Source organism: Colletes latitarsis, chromosome 10 (genome assembly GCF_051014445.1).
Source record: "Colletes latitarsis isolate SP2378_abdomen chromosome 10, iyColLati1, whole genome shotgun sequence".
Taxonomy (NCBI): Eukaryota; Metazoa; Arthropoda; class Insecta; order Hymenoptera; family Colletidae; genus Colletes; species Colletes latitarsis.
The window spans coordinates 29,094,582-29,114,904 of record NC_135143.1 but is presented as its reverse complement, the minus strand read 5'-3'; the positions used below and the strand labels follow the sequence as shown (position 1 = coordinate 29,114,904).

Here is a 20,323-nt window from a genome sequence, read left to right as displayed (position 1 = left end):
ATAGAAATTTTTAGACGAAATTAAAAAATTTCAAATCATACTAAAAAAATTATGTTTAGTTACAGAGGTTAATTACAATCATTTTTAGTCATTAGACATATCCTGGAATTCCTACCGACTTTCGAGAAAAAATTCGAAAAGATGGTGAAATTTTTAGACGAAATTAAAAAATTTCAAATCATACTAAAAAAATTATGTTTAGTTACAGTGGTTAATTACAATCATTTTTGGTCATAACACATACCCCCGAAATCCTACGCATTTTCGAGACAAAAATTCGAGAAGATGGTGAAATTTTTCGACGGAAAAAAAAAATTTCAAATCGTTCTGAAAAAAATATTGTTAGCTGTAGGAGTTGATTACAATCATTTTTGGTGAATAGACGTACCCCCGAAATCCTGCACATTTTCGAGAAAAAAATTCAGTACGGGCGGAACTTTAAACGTTAATAACTTTGTAACAAAGCCTCCATCAACAAATTGGTATTCTTGATTTTCGTCTTATTTTGGCCTCTAGAATCCCCCATTAAAATTTTTCCCAGGGATGGTCGAATACCCTGTATTCTCCTTTCCAAATTAATATCATGGATATGCACAATTTAAAAAAAAAAAAATTTATTTCACTAAGGAGATCATGCTCCGTTAAATAAATGAATAAGTAAATAAATACACAGTGGACGATCGGAAGAAATCGACCAGTACGCCATATTGGGTCCCGATGCATCGCTTTGAGGTTACTTCGATCGAAGATCACGATTATCGAAAGGATACATTATTTCCATAAACATTATTTTGTCCAATAAGTTCATGGGACATCATAACAGCGTAAAATATTTATTTTTCCAAAAGTATTGCAAATTAAAAATAAAAAATGTTCATATGTCTATTATTGCGCTTGAAATTTGTTATCAATCGCGGAACTGAGACGCAACAAACGACATAAAAATCAATTTCCATAAAATAATTGAGTCGAACGACATACATAATAATACATATTCAGAGATTCACTGAATCATTCATACAGCACTCTGTGGTTGAACGTACCATTACATTGGTCATAGAATATTTAATTAATACTGTGCAATTAGGTGATTCATTTAGTTCTGATTACTGTTGTTTGCAATTCATTGTGCAAACATGAAAATGCTCGCGCATAGAGTTGTAGAGCATTTTGACTCTAAATGCCGGTTGGAATACGTATCAAACAACTTGTTTTACTGCAAGTGAAATTGTTTCCTCTTTTTAGAATGCATCGGAAGAAAAAACAACGGAATGCAGAGATACATTGAATTTGCATATAAAACACGAGACTGTCAAGGAAACTATACTTGAGTACTTTATTAAAAAAGATACGACTGCGTTCTAACCTAGTTGAGTGTTGGACTCTGTATGCAACGAGGTTATGAAGTTTACTGACTGGGATGACCACGAGAAACAGGATCTTTCGAACCTTTGCTGGCGGTCTAAATGCTCGATATCGCTTTCCTCTGGAAAGAAATCAAGGTTCCCGTAGATAAACGCTACACTTGTCGCCAATCATCCTGCCAATCATACTGAAGAGTTGAACGCAGAAACGACCATAATACCGCGTTTATGGGACCTAGAGGAAGCGCCAACTATCGAGAACAGTCTGGTTAACAGCTCTCAGATGACACTTTCATTTTTCCAAAGGCGATCGTGTGCCCAATGTCGTTGAACAAGGGAAGACCTGCAGCCAAATAAATCACAAAAATTGGGGTTAACCAATTAGACAGTCATCGTCTCAGCATAAGGGCAAAAATTTGATGGGAGATTCTAGAGGCCAAAATAAGACGAAAATCAAGAATACCAATTTGTTAATGGAGACTTCGTTAAAAAGTTATTAACGTTTGAAGTTCCGCCTGTAGAACGGCAATCTGCGAACAGCTGCGTGCAAGCGATAGTGCTCCGCCCGTTCTACAGGCGGAACTTTAAACGTTAATAACTTTTTAACGAAGCCTCCATCAACAAATTAGTATTCTTGATTTTCGTCTTATTTTGGCCTCTAGAATCTCCCATTAAAATTTTTCCCAGAAACTAACGACAGCCATTCGACACTCAAGCATCAGGTTTCAAACACTATCAAACGTTAGCAAACACGAGTTTGGAGTTTGGTATTTTCCTCTAACGAAATAAAACATATTATCAGCTAGTATGATCTCCGTTTGAGACTGTGGATATCCACCTACAACGATATTGAAGCTAGATTGCCAAATACACAGGACAGAGCCAAATTCCTTGGGTGAAAGTACATACAGCAATCTAACTTTATAGCTGAACTGTTAGCTGAATTTAATCACTCCAATGCTCGTCTAGTTTCGTTGGAACTGAGTTAAAGAATACTTTGGATCGCTTCCTACCAGATTGACACAGTTTGCAATAGCCAAACAAACAGATCACGATTTTTGGTTTTGCAAAATTAACTTTTTGGAAGTAAAAAAATGTATTATGATTTGATCAGTACCCTTCAGACAGTCGAAGAATTGTAGATGCAATGATGTTTTGTACCTTTGGCCAGGGAATACCTGCTCCTCTGCCCGTTCAAACACGTTCAAACTTACTAGCGTAACACTTTCTTCGCGGTGTCGTAACGTCCAGCCTTGAAACGTCTAGTTTGCGGGAAATGCGCCTTCCATTGGCAAAAGACGCGTGTCATACGCTGTTTAATATCTGGAAAAAGCATAGTCGTTGGTAATTACGTTCACCGAGAATGGGAACAACGTCACACGGTGCCGCAAATTGCACGCCATTATTGGGATTTGCATAGATCTATGGAGTTTGTTATTAGCCGAGTGCAAATTTCACGTCGTTGCGTTATGTCGCATATTTCTTTTCAGCCCGGTCGAACGAGTTGTCCCGCTGTTAGTCACTGGACAACCTTTTCAAGTAATAGGTTCATTCACGAGCACGCGGGTGTTACAGAATAATGTTATGCCAATCGTCACGGTTGATTGTATGGCGAAACGTGCCGCCACGCGATCGAGGCACAACCGTCGGAGGCATTTTTAACACGTCAAGCTCTTTTCTCATTACAAGTTTTATAAATAGCGTCGGGGAAGAAGAATTACGATAAGTATACTTAGCGAGCGACATGGAATAGGTCAATTAGCGAAGGAATATTGTATACCAACTTTAGTCGAAATAAGGTACAGGAAAATTCCGATTATCCGGCATACTCGGGACTGGGGCAATGCTGGAAAATCAAATATGCCGGATAATTGGTCTACACCTACGTATGAACTGATAAAAATGAGGAATATAATCACAGACGAGGTATACGAGTTTCTAACCTCACATTATATTTTCGGAAAAGAATTTTTTTCTCGATAGTGCGTAGGATTTCGGGGGTACGTATAATGACCAAAAATGATTGTAATTAACCCCTGTAACTAAATATAATTTTTTTAGTATGATTTCAAATTTTTTAATTTCGTCTAAAAATTTCACCACCTAATCGAATTTTTTTCTCGAAAATGGGTAGGAATTCCAGGGTATGTCTAATGACCAAAAATGATTGTAATTGACCCCCGCAACCGAAAAGAATTTTTTCAGAACGATTTGAAATTTTTCAATTATGTCGAAAAATTTGTCCACCTATTCGAATTTTTTCCTCGAAAACGCATAGGATTTCGGGGGTATGTGTATTCACCAAAAATGATTGTAATTGACCCCCGCAACCGAAAAGAATTTTTTCAGAACGATTTGAAATTTTTCAATTTTGTCGAAAAATTTGTCCACCTATTTGAATTTTTTTCTCGAAAACGCATAGGATTTCGAGGGTATGTCTATTCACCAAAAATGATCGTAATTGACTCCTGAACGAAAGCTAATTTTTTTAGAACGATTTGAAATTTTTCAATTTTGTCAAAAAATTTCACCACCTCCTCGAATTTTTTTCTCGGAAGTGGGTAGGATTTCGGGGGTATGTGTATTCACCAAAAATAATTGTAATTGACCTCTGCAAATAAAACTAATTTTTTTAGAACGATCTGAAATTTTTCAATTTTGTCAAAAAATTTCACCACCTCCTCGAATTTTTTTCTCGGAAGTGGGTAGGATTTTTGGGGGTATGTTTATTCACCAAAAATGATTGTAATTGACCCCCGCAACCGAAAAGAATTTTTTCAGAACGATTTGAAATTTTTTAATTTTGTCAAAAAATTTCACCACCTTCTCGAATTTTTTCCTCGAAAGTGGGTAGGATTTCGAGGGTATGTCTATTCACCAAAAATGATCGTAATTGACTCTTGAACGAAAGCTAATTTTTTTAGAACGATTTGAAATTTTTCAATTTTGTCGAAAAATTTGTCCACCTATTCGAATTTTTTTCTCGAAAACGCATAGAATTTTTGGGGTATGTGTATTCACCAAAAATGATTGTAATTGACCCCTGCAAATAAAACTAATTTTTTCAGAACGATTTGAAATTTTTCAATTCTGTCAAAAAATTTCACCACCTCCTCGAATTTTTTTCTCGGAAGTGGGTAGGATTTCGGGGGTATGTGTATTCACCAAAAATGATTGTAATTGACCCCTGCAAATAAAACTAATTTTTTTAGAACGATTTGAAATTTTTCAATTTTGTCGAAAAATTTGTCCACCAATTCGAATTTTTTTCTCGAAAATGCATAGGATTTTTGGGGTATGTGTATTCACCAAAAATGATTGCACTTGACCCCTGCAAATAAAAATAATTTTTTTAGAACGATTTGAAATTTTTCAATTTTGTCGACAAATTTCACCACCTTCTCGAATTTTTTCCTCGAAAGTGGGTACGATTTCGAGGGTATGTCTAATGACCAAAAATGATTGTAATTGACCCCTGCAACCAAAGCTAATTTTTTCGGAACGATTTGAAATTTTTTTTTTTGTACGAAAAATTTAGTCACCTACCCCCTGTCGATTTTTCTTAAAAATTCGTTTTTCATTTTTAATAAACACATCTATGGCTAATGTAATAATACAATTTATTAATAAAAAATAGAATATATAAAAGTCCTACGGTTTATTCGTCAACTGTTTACTATCGATGACACTTGGAGTTGGTTAATTAGCGAGGGAATATTGTACATCAACTTTAGTCGAAGCAAGGTAATAATAAGTCTATATTTTCCTATATATCTAATGCGTAGTTTCATGAAATTTGGTATGACTTCTCTATATACACTTCTAATTTTATTAAATTAAAAAAAAATTGAAATTTTTTAATTTTTCCATTTTCTAAAAACATGAAGCGATGGAATATGTATATAAAGCCGTTGGTATTCACGATAAAGACTTTAAATAAAATAGTGATGTAAATAAAAGGTTATAACGGAAGTGACTCTGGTTTCGGGATCGGGGGAAATTTTGTTGGTTGACGGATGTGGCGGGAAAGTTCAATTTTCGTCACGTACAGTCGGGAACGTTGACCCAGAGTTATACTTTTTCCTGCACTCGGTGCACGTGATTCGGACACGGCTAGTGCATCGTAGGTCGAGTGCACACGACTTAGGTAATCCCTTCATAACGGTAAATCATCCGTGTTACCTCAGTTCGTTGTACAGTTGTGTGAGTGAAACTGGTTCCCTTCGATCTTTCTTGCCTAGACTGCACGCGATCCAGAAGTTCGAGATTGGGTGAAGGTGGTCACCGGACGTAGCGCAGTCGAACTTTGCGGTGAACAATTCTAATTTATTTATTCGTCAACGTTTCGCATAAATAACAAAATATTATTTAAAATTGTTTCAAACCACTGTCGAGTTTCGTATACATCGAAGAGCAGAATATTTTATTTTATATTTCCCGCCTAAAGTTTGAAATATTACAGAGGGCCAGGGTTGTGTGTGAAATAACTATTGTAGCATCGCAAGTATCAGCAAATCGAAAGTATGCGGTTTATTAAAAATTTAGAATGTAATGCTTTTACCGCACCGTTGATAATCGTACCAATGACGTAAGTCGAAAGTGTCGATGACTGGGTCAGTGTCGAAATTATGTGCACTTACACGGTCTGACGTAACTTTCACACGATCCATTTCATTCTGACAACTATTGCGTCACAAGAATCCAATATGGGGTTGAAACATTGTCACAAAGTTTCCTCGCTGTAATACAATTTTATTTAATCGTGTATCTCGACCATTAACGAATCAATTCGAAATCTTATCCAATTAAATTCGTTGAAAATAAGAGTGAAATAATTATAATTTTTTATTTCTGGTTAAATTTCAAGTCGAAAACTTGTAATACTTTGTAAAATATAATGTTTTCGTAAAATGTGTATGCAATACGCATCCATGAGATTATTAATGGCGGTCGGTATTGTCCGGAAGCGGCGCGAATTTCGCGCATAAAAACACGGCTTCCTGCTTTCTCTGTGCGTGTTCGATAAAGGAAGAAAAACTCCGCGTGGATATTTCGCATAATGCGGTCGTCAATTTCGTCGGCTGGCATGATGCAAAACGATCGATAAAAAGCGACACTTTCGTGTGGAAAAACCATTTATTCGAGCGGAACCGTGATAACGTCAGACCGGTCGTGGCCACAATCACTTTCTCGTAACTGAATTTCGATTCCTTCTTTCGACGTTATTCTACGCGGGAATCGCTACCGTTTTCAGCGTTCGAGTCCAATGGTGCTTTGACCCTAGAAAGCGGGAGCTCAGTTTACATTCGTAAACTCGTAAATCACGATCTATTTTTAAATAAGAAAAAAGGCAGACGTTAGTTTTGGTACGAAGATAACATTGTTTATGTAAGCGATCGTCCGGGCGATCGCTGCAGCTGGGCGACGAATGTTTAGGTTAGGTTTCAGAGATAAGAGGTGTCGAGTTCGGAAATGAGAGAGCGGAATCTTCGCGAGAAGCGAGCGTTCTGCTGAAAACAGTCGAATAAAACCGTTTACGAAAAAAACAGCTCACCGTCTTTAGTTTTTCACCCTTCTGTCTGCTATACAGGCTGTTCGGCCAACCGTGGGAAAAATTTTAATGGGGGATTCTAGAGGCCAAAATAAGACGAAAATCAAGAATACCAATTTGTTGATGGAGACTTCGTTAAAAAGCTATTAACAATTAAATTAAAAAATTTCAAATCGTTCTGGAAAAAATATTGTTAGTTGTGGGGGTAATTGTGATCATTTTTGGTGAATAGACATACCCTCGAAATCCTACCCATTTTCGAGAAAAAAATTCGAGTACGTGGACAAATTTTTTGAGAAAATTAAAAAGTTTCAAATCGTTCAAAAAAAAATACTATCGGTTGTGGGGGTCAATTACGATCATTTTTGGCCAATAGACATACCCTCGAATTCCTAACCATTTTCGAGAAAAAAATTCAAATAGGTGGACAAATTTTTTGAGAAAATTAAAAAGTTTCAAATCGTTCCAAAAAAAATACCATCGGTTGTGGGGGTCAATTACGATCATTTTTGGTCAATAGACATACCCCCGAATTATTAACCATTTTCGAGAAAAAAATTCAAGTAGGTGGACAAATTTTTTGAGAAAATTAAAGAATTTCAAATCGTTCCAAAAAAAATACTATCGGTTGTGGGGGTCAATTACGATCATTTTTGGTCAATAGACATACCCTCGAATTCCTAACCATTTTCGAGAAAAAAAATCAAATAGGTGGACAAATTTTTTGAGAAAATTAAAAAGTTTCAAATCGTTCCAAAAAAAATACTATCGGTTGTGGGGGTCAATTACGATCATTTTTGGTCAATAGACATACCCTCGAATTGCTACCCATTTTCGAGAAAAAAATTCAAGTAGGTGGATAAATTTTTCGACAAAATTAAAAAGTTTCAAATCGTTCCAAAAAAAATACTATCGGTTGTGGGGGTCAATTACGATCATTTTTGGTCAATAGACATACCCTCGAATTCCTAACCATTTTCGAGAAAAAAAATCAAATAGGTGGACAAATTTTTTGAGAAAATTAAAAAGTTTCAAATCGTTCCAAAAAAAATACTATCGGTTGTGGGGGTCAATTACGATCATTTTTGGTCAATAGACATACCCCCGAATTATTAACCATTTTCGAGAAAAAAATTCAAGTAGGTGGACAAATTTTTTGAGAAAATTAAAGAATTTCAAATCGTTCCAAAAAAAATACTATCGGTTGTGGGGGTCAATTACGATCATTTTTGGTCAATAGACATACCCTCGAATTCCTAACCATTTTCGAGAAAAAAAATCAAATAGGTGGACAAATTTTTTGAGAAAATTAAAAAGTTTCAAATCGTTCCAAAAAAAATACTATCGGTTGTGGGGGTCAATTACGATCATTTTTGGTCAATAGACATACCCTCGAATTGCTACCCATTTTCGAGAAAAAAATTCAAGTAGGTGGATAAATTTTTCGACAAAATTAAAAAGTTTCAAATCGTTCCAAAAAAAATACTATCGGTTGTGGGGGTCAATTACGATCATTTTTGGTCAATAGACATACCCTCGAATTCCTAACCATTTTCGAGAAAAAAAATCAAATAGGTGGACAAATTTTTTGAGAAAATTAAAAAGTTTCAAATCGTTCCAAAAAAAATACTATCGGTTGTGGGGGTCAATTACGATCATTTTTGGTCAATAGATATACCCCCAAATTACCAACCATTTTCGAGAAAAAAATTCAAATAGATGGACAAATTTTTCGACAAAATTAAAAAGTTTCAAATCGTTCCAAAAAAAATATTATCGGTTGCGGGGGTCAATTACAATTATTTTTGGTGAATAGACATACCCCCGAAATCTTGCGCATTTTCGAGAAAAAAATTCAGAACGAGCGGAAGTTTAAACGTTAATAACTTTTTAACGAAGCCTCCATCAACAAATTGGTATTCTTGATTTTCGTCCTATTTTTGCCTCTAGAACTTTTCATTATAATTTTTCCCAGGGGTGGTCGAGCATCCAGTATTTATAAAATCGTAAAATGGCGCGTGGACTCCATAACCGTTTCCCATACTTTAATTTCGAATTTCATTTTAAGAACGTTCACAATTACGTACATACGTCAAGAAGCAAATAGCAAAAATAATGAAAATCTAATTTTGATTAATTACCCGAGAAACGTATATAACTTATAAGAACAAGATTTGATTGATGATTACGAACACAGGAAAAAATATGTTCTTGTGAACCATTGGTTACATAGTTGCGTATTTAGCATATTTTTTGCGTATGCAGGATGTAAGAACAGTGCTATGACGTGCAAGATATTGAAAAGTATAGTAAAAAAATGTTTTTGCAGAAATTAGTTGATAAAAAGAACAGATTATACAGTATTTATAGTTCTTGCGTAGGTAAAATCATGGGGAACGTTTCAAAGTCAAGTTATTTCAACGAAATAAATAAATGTTCGATGAAAAAAGTAATTGTTTTAAATATTCAAGATCGTCCAAAGGTCGCATTGCTATACGTCGTTTGTATGTGCATATATTTCGTGAAAATACAATTTCATAGATAATTACATCTTGCATAAACATTCGCAACTGATAAATAAATAATCTTTAGAGCATCTACTTAATGTTTCTCGGTTCTGAAATCGTTGGGATTTGTTTTTTGCATAAAATTCTTTACCACATTTAAATTCTGACTACGTTCGGAATAACGATTAATTTTAGACACCTATGGTTCAATTATTGTCACTGTCAGACTTTTAATCGATTTCCTGAACGCTAGGAAGGGTGTGTACACGTTTCTAGAATAAATGGATTAATATACGAAGTAATTCGAATTATTATGCATGTATGAAAAACTAGGCGGATTGTTTTAAAAAGACATGCGCGACACGTATTTTCAATTAACAGAAAGAAAAGCAATTATAAAATGGGCACGTTTAATACTTTCCGCAGTTATTAATTATCAGAAAAAAAAAATATGCTGGTTTTTCCTGTTACTGACTTATCGCGAACAATTGATCTCGACAGTTACAAATGTCGAATAGAAATAGCCTAATTATTCCACGCGCGATTTATTTCCAGTAGACTCGGGTGATACAGCAAAATTAGATATTTTAATTATCATCTATAATTAATTGGAACTTTGAATATCTACGCGTTACATTTTACTATATACTATTGAAATATATTTGTAAATTATATCATTTTATGCGGATGATTTATTTAATTTCATTTTAATTCTCCCTATTTTATATTAAATTAATTTTTACATTGAATTAAAATTGAACAACTGCACGAATCCTTTTAGTATTTCAATAATAATAATTACTTTTTTACAAATTTATACAGCTGGAATAGAATACAAAATACTGAAATAACGTAAAAATATTGTAACAGAAATAATAATTGCTAGTGGTAATTTGTTAATCGAATTTGTTGCTTGAAAATTCAACGATCCGTGTGTTCGTTAAATCGTATATTAAATTATCGTTAAACGAACGGATATTTGGTGCTCGGTTGAACGAACTGTTAATTGCTCATCGATTTCCTTGCGCGAGGAACGCAGTCGCTGTTAAAGTAAACAGCAAAGTTCGCCGTTTAAATGACGGCGCTGTTATGAATTCGTGTCACACGGCCAGGATAATGTGTATATCCGAAACAGTCGATGTACCGAATGATAAACAGACAGGACCACCGAAGCGATTGATATTTAACATAAACGGAATCTGATCGGAATCCCTAATGGCGAGCACTAAACCCGCACGAAACCTGTTTTCATCGGTTTTTAACTGTTTTAGCGTCATCGGAATCCGCGACGCGCGTCGATTGACACAGTGAACGTATTTGGAGTGGAACAGTGCCACGAATTTATGGAACCAACTTTTGCTGATCATTTTTTAAAATTAATACAATATACAGGGTGTTCAGACACCCCAGGGAAAAATTTTAATGGGAGATTCTACAGGCCAAAATAAGACGAAAATCAAGAATATCAATTTCTTGACTGAGGCTTCGTTAAAAAGTTATTAACGTTTAAAGTTTCACCAGTATTGAATTTTTTTCTCGAAAATACGCAAGATTTCGGGGGTATGTCTAATGACCAAAAATTATTGCAACTGATCCCCGCAACAGAAAATAATTTTTTTAGAACGATTTAAAATTTTTTAATTTTGTCGAAAAATTTCACCACCTTCTCGAATTTTTTGCTCGAAGATGGGTAGGATTTCGAGGGTATGTGTAATGACCAAAAATGATTGTAATTGACTCCCACAAACGATAATATTTTTTTTGGAACGATTTGAAATTTTTTAATTTTGTCGAAAAATTTGTCCACCTATTTGAATTTTTCTCTCTAAAATGGTTAGCAATTCGAGGGTATGTCTATTGACCAAAAATGATTGTAATTGACTCCCACAACCGATAGTATTTTTTTTGGAACGATTTGAAATTCTTTAATTTTGTCGAAAAATTTATCCACCTACTTGAATTTTTTTCTCGAAAATGGTTAGGAATTCGAGGGTATGTCTATTGACCAAAAATGATTGTAATTGACTCCCACAAACGATAATATTTTTTTTGGAACGATTTGAAACTTTTTAATTTTGGCGAAAAATTTGTCCACCTATTTGAATTTTTTTCTCAAAAATGATTAGGATTTCGAGGGCATGTCTGTTGACCTAAAATGCTTGCAATTGACTCCTGCAACTAAAAATAATTTTTTCAAGACGATTCGAAAGTCTTTTTTTTCACCGAAACTTTCAGCACTTACTCGAATTTTTTTCTCGAAAGTGGCTAGGATTTCAGAGGTATGTGTAATGACTAAAAATGATTGTAATTAACCCCCGTAAACGAAAATAATTTTTCCAAAACGATTTGAAATTTTTTTTTTCCCGTCGAAAAATTTCACACCTTCTGGAATTTTTTTCTAGAAATGGGGTAGGATTTCGGGGGTATGTCTATTCACCAAAAATAATTGTAATTGACCCCCATAACTAAATATAATTTTTCCAGAACGATTTGAAATTATTTAGTTTCGTCGAGAATTCTGTCCCCCTACTCGAATTTTTTTCTAGAAAATGGGTAGGATTTCGAGGGTATGTCTATTCATCAAAAATAATTGTAATTGACCCCCATAACTAAATATAATTTTTCCAGAACGATTTGAAATTATTTAGTTTCGTCGAGAATTCTGTCCCCCTACTCGAATTTTTTTCTAGAAAATGGGTAGGATTTCGAGGGTATGTCTATTCACCAAAAATGATTGTAATTGAGCCCTGCAACGGGAAATAATTTTTCCAGAACGATTTGAAATTTTTGAATTGAATTGTTAATAACTTTTTAACGAAGCCTCCATCAACAAATTAGTATTCTTGATTTTCGTCTTATAATGGCCTCTAGAATCCTCCATTACAATTTTTCCCAGAGTTGGCCAAACACCCTATTTGTAAAATTTTATTACGAAAAGTCCACGTAATTTAATATCGTCATTAATAACGAATATGTTTAGCAACAATTACCATGCGTTACGTCGGTTATTGCCATTATGAAATATTTCTCCCTGATTGAGAAATTGAAAACACGGGTTCGCAAACGTGAATCAGGAAACGAGGAGAATGTATTTATGAGAATAGAAAGTGCGAGATTTTAGAGATACGAGATTAAAATTGAGAGAAACGTATGGCGTACTCGAGATTTAGAAAATACGTGATAAGGAATGTGAGATAACGATGTGGGGCACCGTGGAGGACAGAAAATTTGGAGAGCACCGAGATTTAAGTCTTGAACACTGCTATAATCTATTTACATAGAGAAAGTGCAGGGATTGTTCGTTTACGTAATGCAAAAGTAAAAAAGTGAACACAAAAAATTGTGAACCTCGGTGCTTTTAAATCACGAACCTTTGCAATTTTTTGTTTTCTTCAATAATTTAGTATTTTATTTAGGTAACAAATAACGACTTATCTAGATATTTTGCCCAAAAGTTTAGATAAAATTTCGTTCAACCTTTTACGTAACAATGTAACCGTTTACAAAGTATGTAAAATACTTGCGACATTTTTATTGCTACTAGTCAGATACCAGCATCTATAGTAATGTTAAATTCGTATAAATATTCATGGACCTCACATAAATTCGTGGCAAAGGCAGCGTTTTTATTGCGAATCCAATTGAAATGCCATCATCCATGTAAGAAAGTGAAAGGGCCCGCGTAAATTACGTAAAAAATAGGCCGCTTACTTGGAATAGAAATTACTAGGTTTGAGACAAGCGGGAAAACAAGCTGATGGCCTTGGCGAAATTATATCTTAACCTCCTCGGTCCAGATATTTTTTTTCCTCGATTAAATATTGCATTCTTCGTGTAGCTCTACTATTAATCTAATACTATTACATCTGATATTTAAATTTCAAGACTACGGTAGTTCAAAATTATCGTTTACAAATTGAATTTTTTACATTTGTTATTCCATTTTCACCAGGGTACTAATCAATGGATTAGTGAGGTTCCCCTGATGAAAACGAGCCCAAACACGGCACCGTTCAGACTAGTTTAGGTTCCACGTACTCGAATCATTTTTGAAAATGTTCCAGATTTTTAGTAAATCAATATAGTCGGAACTAGGTCGTGTTTGGACTCGTTTCAATCGTGAAAACCTCGCTAATCCCTGTCGAATGCTTTTATTTCTATTTGTACATTACGAATGTAACGTGTCTGTTGCAGACTGTTCTCGACCAACGTTACATAAAATGGTGGCGGATTACGCAATAGTCGTCAGCGAGGCCCGGAAAAAGTACGGGGAAGGAGCATCGATTCTGAACGGTTTGAACCTAGCTGTTCCCAAGGGGTGCATGTGAGTAAAACGTGCGAACGTTTTTCTAATGCATTACACACCGACAAAGAAACTAATTTAATCCAACAGAATTCTATTTCCTTTTTCAAAATTGACACCTGTCGGGACAAAATTAATTGGTGATTCGAGGCTAACTTTGTCCATGCATGCTTTCGCGTCTGAGACACGGTGGCCACGACCAAACGATATTTCATTAATAAATATGCAAAGAGTAATTAAGAACTATGAAATACTTGCATCAATATTTATATCTGCATACCTGTTCTAATATTTGCAACATTGGGTGCGGTCATACGGTGCGATCGACGTTGTACGTGGACGTGGCTAATTAAAATAGACGCGGATAACATCGCGATAACTTTGAAGGTCGATAACGACCTACGAAGCTTCCTTATAGAAGATTCTGCGTAACGAATTAGCTGCTTCCGACAGTTTTTCAGCCAGATTTAATTCCCTACGTACCGATGCACAGATATGGCTTGCTGGGAGCCAGTGGCTGTGGGAAAACCACCCTGCTCTCCAGCGTGGTCGGCGTCCGGGAATTGGACAGCGGTGAAATTTGGGTTCTCGGTGGGAAACCACGATCCAAAGAGTCAGGCATCCCCGGGCCTCGAGTGGGCTACATGCCGCAAGAGGTCTCACTGGTCGACGAGTTTTCCGTAATTGGCGCGTTTTACTTCTTCGGCAGAATCAACGGGATGGACGATTACGTAATCGGTAGGGGATAAAACTTGATTGTCTTGCTTTTTACGCGAATTATATAACGTTTTCTTCAATCGGTTTTCTGATACAAACCGTATAAGTAATCTTCTGCCGTGCATCGTAACGAACTAGAGAAACATGACCGATTCTGAACGAGACACAATTATTAATGAAAACTATACACTTGAAATGCATTCGAAATTAAATAGTTCCTCGAACGAGTAAGATAATCTTGAAAATAATTTTGAAGAAAACATACAGACTGTTTGGCCACTACTGGGAAAAATTTTAATAGGGGATTCTAGGGGTTAAAATAAGACGAAAATCAAGAATACCAATTTGTCGATGGAAGCTTTGTTAAAAAGTTATTAACGTTTAAAGTTCCGTCCGTACTGAATTTCTTTCTCGAAAACGATTAGCAATTCGGGGGTATGTCTATTGACCAAAAACGATTGTAATTAACCCCTGTAACTAAATATAATTTTTTTAGTATGATTTAAAATTTTTTTTTCCGTTGAAAAATTTCATACCTTCTCGAATTTTTATCTAGAAAGTGGGTAGGATTTCGGGGGTATATGTAATGACCAAAAATGATTATAATTAACTTCTGTAACTAAATATAATTTTTTTAGTATGATTTGAAACTTTTTAATTTCGTCGAAAAATTTCAGTACCTACTCGATTTTTTTTCTCGAAAGTGGCTAGGATTTCGGAGGTATGTGTAATGACTAAAAATGATTGTAATTGACCCCTGCAACCGACAATAATTTTTCCAGAACGATTTGAAATTTTTTTTTTCCGTCGAAAAATTTCTCACCTTCTCGAATTTTTCTCTAGAAAGTGGGTAGGATTTCGGGGGTATGTGTAATGACCAAAAATGATTATAATTAACTTCTGTAACTAAATATAATTTTTTTGGTATGATTTGAAACTTTTTAATTTCGTCGAGAATTCTGTCCCCCTACTTGAATTTTTATCTAGAAAGTGGGTAGGATTTCGGGGGTATGTGTAATGACCAAAAATGATTATAATTAACTTCTGTAACTAAATATAATTTTTTTAGTATGATTTGAAACTTTTTAATTTCGTCGAAAAATTTCAGTACCTACTCGATTTTTTTTCTCGAAAGTGGGTAGGATTTCGGAGGTATGTGTAATGACTAAAAATGATTGTAATTGACCCCTGCAACCGAAAATAATTTTTCCAGAACGATTTGAAATTTTTTTTTTCCGTCGAAAAATTTCACATCTTCTCGAATTTTTCTCTAGAAAGTGGGTAGGATTTCGGGGGTATGTGTAATGACCAAAAATGATTATAATTAACCCCTGTAACTAAATATAATTTTTTTAGTATGATTTGAAACTTTTTAATTTCGTCGAGAATTCTGTCCCCCTACTTGAATTTTTATCTAGAAAGTGGCTAGGATTTCGGGGGTATGTGTAATGACTAAAAATGATTATAATTAACTTCTGTAACTAAATATAATATTTTTAGTATGATTTGAAACTTTTTAATTTCGTCGAAAAATTTCAGTACCTACTCGATTTTTTTTCTCGAAAGTGGCTAGGATTTCGGAGGTATGTGTAATGACTAAAAATGATTATAATTGACCCCCGCAACCGGAATAATTTTTTTAGAACTATTGGACAAATTTTTTTTTCGTCGAAAAATTTGTCCACCTACTCGAATTTTTTTCTCGAAAATGCGTCAGATTTCTGGGGTACGTCTCTTCACGAAAAATGATCGTAATTGACCCCGCAGCCGAGAATAATTTTTTTAGAACGATTTGAAATTTTTGAATTTAATTGTTAATAATTTTTTAACGAAGCCTCCATCAACAAATTGGTATTCTTGATTTTCGTTTTATTTTGGCCTCTAGAATCTCCCATTAAAATTTTTCCCAGGGGTGGTCGAACACCCTGTATAACGCGAGAAGAAGATACGAAAAGCATATTACATTTGCAGAATTGGCACGATTGCGATTTCCGTGGCCCCTACTTTGAAGATTAAATTTGTGTTCTTGGGGTCATTTTAAGAAAAAAATTGTATATGTTATAGGTAGCAAATCGGTCTGGTTTAGCCGCTAAATTGGTTTCTTTGTTTTTTATAAACCTGCAAATATCTCGGTAACTATGCGAAATATGACAAAACATCAAGAGACCTATTTTGTAGGAAATTAAATTTCTTATAAAAAAACATTAAAATGTTTTGTGAAATAATAACAAATTATTTAAACAACCTTACTATTTCACGAAAGTTACTAACTCAGACCTAACCTAATACCTCAATAATATTCATTACTAATTGAGTTTTAATACAGAGACATTTCTTGAGTCTCGTATAAGCAGTTGTGAACGGAGCCTCTACGTTCCCTCGACCATCATTTCGGTGAGGGATGGTGAGGGAGGGGAGGTTGTTCTGCAACTTCACCGAAATATAAATATACTCGGAAACTGCGCAGTTAATAAAAAAATGTCATACAACATAAATTGTTAGAAATTTTATTCTCTACAAAAAAGGTCCCGTGACATTTTGCTATATTTCGCATACCTACCGAGATATTTGCAGATTTATAAAAAACAACGAAATTACTTTTCCGGCTAAACCACGCCCATTCGACACCTGTGACATATATATTTTCTTCTTAGAACGACCCCAAGAACACGAATATAACCTTCGAAGTTGGGGCCACGGAGATCGTAAACCCCGCAGAATTTTTCTAACCTCGTCCCTGTGCATCGTTCTATTTCAGAGGAGAGGTTCACGTTTTTGAAAGATTTGCTACAGCTGCCGCCGAAAAACCGTCTGGTGAAGAACATGAGCGGCGGCCAGCAAAGACGACTGTCTTTTGCAGCCGCGTTGCTTCACAAACCCGAGTTGCTGATCCTCGACGAGCCAACTGTCGGTTTAGATCCGGTTTTAAGGGACAAGCAAGTACACTTTCATTTCCTTGTCTTTCGATCGCGCGACGAGGCCCGAAGGACCCACGATAAGTAAGCGACGACTGTTTCCACAGCATTTGGGACCACTTGGTGAAGATCACGCGCGAGGATAACGTCACGGTTATCATCACCACGCACTACATCGAGGAAGCGAAACAGTCCGACAAGGTGCATGAATTCTCCGACTTTCAGACAGTCCGTGAAATACGGAATTAAGAATATATTTGAATGAATTTTACGTACGAAAATACACGGGGGGAATTAATGGTTGCGGTTCCCAGATCGGATTAATGAGAAATGGACTGTTACTGGCCGAATCGTCGCCGAACGAGCTGCTGGAACGATGTCACACGGAATCGTTGGAAGAAGCGTTCTTGAACCTGAGCATTCAAGCTGAGAGCCAACCTCAAAGTTTCGCCCAAACGTCGCTACCGATCGCGGAATTCTGCAACGTCGTCACACTGGACTCGATTTACGGGAATCACGCGTCAAAAGTTGGTACACACGCGTATTTAAGAACTGTCGACGACACAACGACTCTGCCGGTCAACGACGCTCTGCTTTCGCGTCGTCGACGCGCACTGAACCCAACCTTAACCGTAACGGTTCCCGCGTAATGCGTAGCGCGCCAACATTTGAATTAGCGGTAGAACGTCCCTGCGTATTTCTACTCATTTTAATAAAATCTTTTTTATTCCCGTATCGTAGAAGAATCTACAATGGCGGAACAGTTCGAAGAAAAGATGCAAGGCCTTGTTCACGAAGAACGCTTTGCAATTCATACGCCATCCTGGGTAATTGTTGCAATAATTCATTTCCGGAACGATAAATTGGAAAAAATTTCTATCTAACGAACGAAAAATAAATTAACGTTTCGAGCTATTATTATATTATTCGAATAGAATTTTGCCCGATTCTGGCGTAAGAAACGTGTCGATGATCGATTTATCTGTGCAGAGGAGTTCTGTTCTCGGTGATATTGCCGATGCTGCAGCTGTTGCTGTTCTTCAATTCCATCGGGCTGGACCCAAAAGGAGTGGCTATATCAATTGTGAACGAAGAGGCCGGGAATTGCGACAATGGTATGAATCTGGGCAACGTTACGTACGACGAAAATGAGTTCTCGTGCAAATTCGCGGACCTCAGTTGCAGACTGATACACGGCATCAACTCGTCCATTTTGAACAAAGTACGTGGGACGTTTGTTAACACTTGGTTGGACGAATACCGTCACTAACATTGGTTGAGTTTGATTTCTAGATATATTACGACGACTACGATCTAGCAGTAAGAGAAATCGCTTCAAAGAAAAGCGTCGGAGTAATGTACTTTAGCAGAAATTTTTCGGACGCCACGCAAGCAAGGATGGACGACTTTTTATCAACGACAACCGAGGACGCCATTGCCAGCGAGATCGAAGTTATGATGTACACGCCAGGTACGCGTCTGTACCATAATTAATAAGTTTCTATCGTGATATTAAATAATTTTTATTTTAGAACAATTTTTACAATTATTTTTTTGAAAAATAAAGACCATTTTTCTTTTATTTTTTTAGACAGACAAATCAGCTTGTTCGTACAAAGACAATTGTACGACGATTTCTTCGACGAATACAAGGCCATCATAAAGGAGTGTCGTATGTCTCCGAAATTCGCGGATTTGCCAGTACGGGTACGTATGCTTTTCTAAACTTATTAATATTTTACAGGAACGCGTGAAACAATAATATTATTAATAGAATTGTTCGATTTTCCAGTTGGAAGATCCCCTATTTGGCAAAAAGGATCAGAACTATATGACTTTCATTTTGCCGCCATTTTTACTGACGTAGGTGTAACAAGATCATTTTTTTTTTTAATGTTGCATTTCGTTATGAAAAGTGTTTCTTTATAAATTTGTTGCTGCATTAGGGTGATGTTCGTTTTGTCCACATCGATTTCCTCGAGCATAATCATAACTGATCGGCACTCGGGCGTATGGGACAGGATCCTGGTTCAAGGTAAACATTCGTGAAAAACTTCCGAGTCTTGTTAATAAATTGAATCTTTTCGAACATTCGTATATGGAAAAATTTGTGTTTTAAATAGGTGTTACCACCTCGGAAATTTTAATCACGCACTTCATATCCCAAATGATAGTGATTCTCTTACAAGCTGCGGTAGCACTGTGCGTCTGTTTCTTACAATCTGATGTGGAGGTGAAAGGTTCCGGGTTCCCGGTAGTTGGGTTGACGATACTCGCAGGGATTTGTGGGATGTCATATGGTAATTATTAAAAAATGCAGATCAATCGACATGAAATAAATTAGCAACGTCCTCTTTATGCAGTCGTTTCAGAGATAAAAATAAAATAATATTGCAATTGCCCGTGTTTTTAACAGGCTTCCTAATATCGGTTCTGTGCACATCCCACACTCTTGTCAATTATGTGTCTGTAGGAAGCTTTTATCCACTGATTCTTCTTTGTGGTAAGTCATGCTCTTACGCCATTGGCTTGGATTTATTTAAAATTTCAATCATGGTACATTGTGAAGGGCGTCTGTACAGGGTGTTCGGCCACCCTTGGGAAAAATTTTAATGGAAGATTCTAGGGGCCAAAATAAGACGAAAATCAAGAATACCAATTTGTCGATGGAGGCTTCGTTAAAAAGTTATTAACATTTAAAGTTCCGCTCGTACTGAATTTTTTTCTCGAAAGTGCGTAAGATTTCGGGGGTATGTGTAATGACCAAAAATGATTGTAATTGACCCCCGCAACCGAAAATAATTTTTCCAAGACGATTCGAAAGTCTTTTTTTTCACCCAAAACTTTCAGCACTTATTCGAATTTTTTTCTCGAAAATGCGTAGGATCTCGGGGGTATGTCTATTCACCAAAAATGATTGTAATTGACCCCCGCAACCGAAAATAATTTTTTCAGAATTAATTAAA

At 35.8% G+C, this 20,323-nt stretch overlaps 2 protein-coding genes across 3 annotated transcripts in view; one reads left to right on the top strand and one right to left on the bottom strand.

Moving 5' to 3' along the window:
• LOC143346837 (ABC transporter G family member 20) overlaps positions 1 to 20,323 on the top strand; it is a 30,758-nt gene that overhangs the window by 9,053 nt on the left and 1,382 nt on the right. The window contains exons 2-14 of the mRNA XM_076775352.1: positions 13,617 to 13,746; positions 14,219 to 14,463; positions 17,201 to 17,378; positions 17,465 to 17,558; positions 17,672 to 17,884; positions 18,099 to 18,184; positions 18,348 to 18,579; positions 18,651 to 18,828; positions 18,949 to 19,064; positions 19,150 to 19,220; positions 19,304 to 19,392; positions 19,481 to 19,657; positions 19,774 to 19,860. Of these exons, the coding sequence (XP_076631467.1) occupies positions 13,643 to 13,746; positions 14,219 to 14,463; positions 17,201 to 17,378; positions 17,465 to 17,558; positions 17,672 to 17,884; positions 18,099 to 18,184; positions 18,348 to 18,579; positions 18,651 to 18,828; positions 18,949 to 19,064; positions 19,150 to 19,220; positions 19,304 to 19,392; positions 19,481 to 19,657; positions 19,774 to 19,860 (1,870 nt within the window). The 5' untranslated portion in view covers positions 13,617 to 13,642. The remainder of the gene's footprint in view (positions 1 to 13,616; positions 13,747 to 14,218; positions 14,464 to 17,200; positions 17,379 to 17,464; positions 17,559 to 17,671; positions 17,885 to 18,098; positions 18,185 to 18,347; positions 18,580 to 18,650; positions 18,829 to 18,948; positions 19,065 to 19,149; positions 19,221 to 19,303; positions 19,393 to 19,480; positions 19,658 to 19,773; positions 19,861 to 20,323) is intronic.
• LOC143346832 (nicotinamide-nucleotide adenylyltransferase-like) overlaps positions 820 to 20,323 on the bottom strand; it is a 38,687-nt gene continuing 19,183 nt past the window's right edge. Inside the window, exons 5-6 of one of the 2 annotated variants that reach the window (XR_013080512.1) lie at positions 2,482 to 2,687; positions 820 to 1,707 (exon numbers count right to left, since the gene is read on the bottom strand). The gene's annotated coding sequence lies outside the window, so the exon portion shown is untranslated. The remainder of the gene's footprint in view (positions 1,708 to 2,481; positions 2,688 to 20,323) is intronic. The other variant, XR_013080513.1, reaches the window with a different exon arrangement.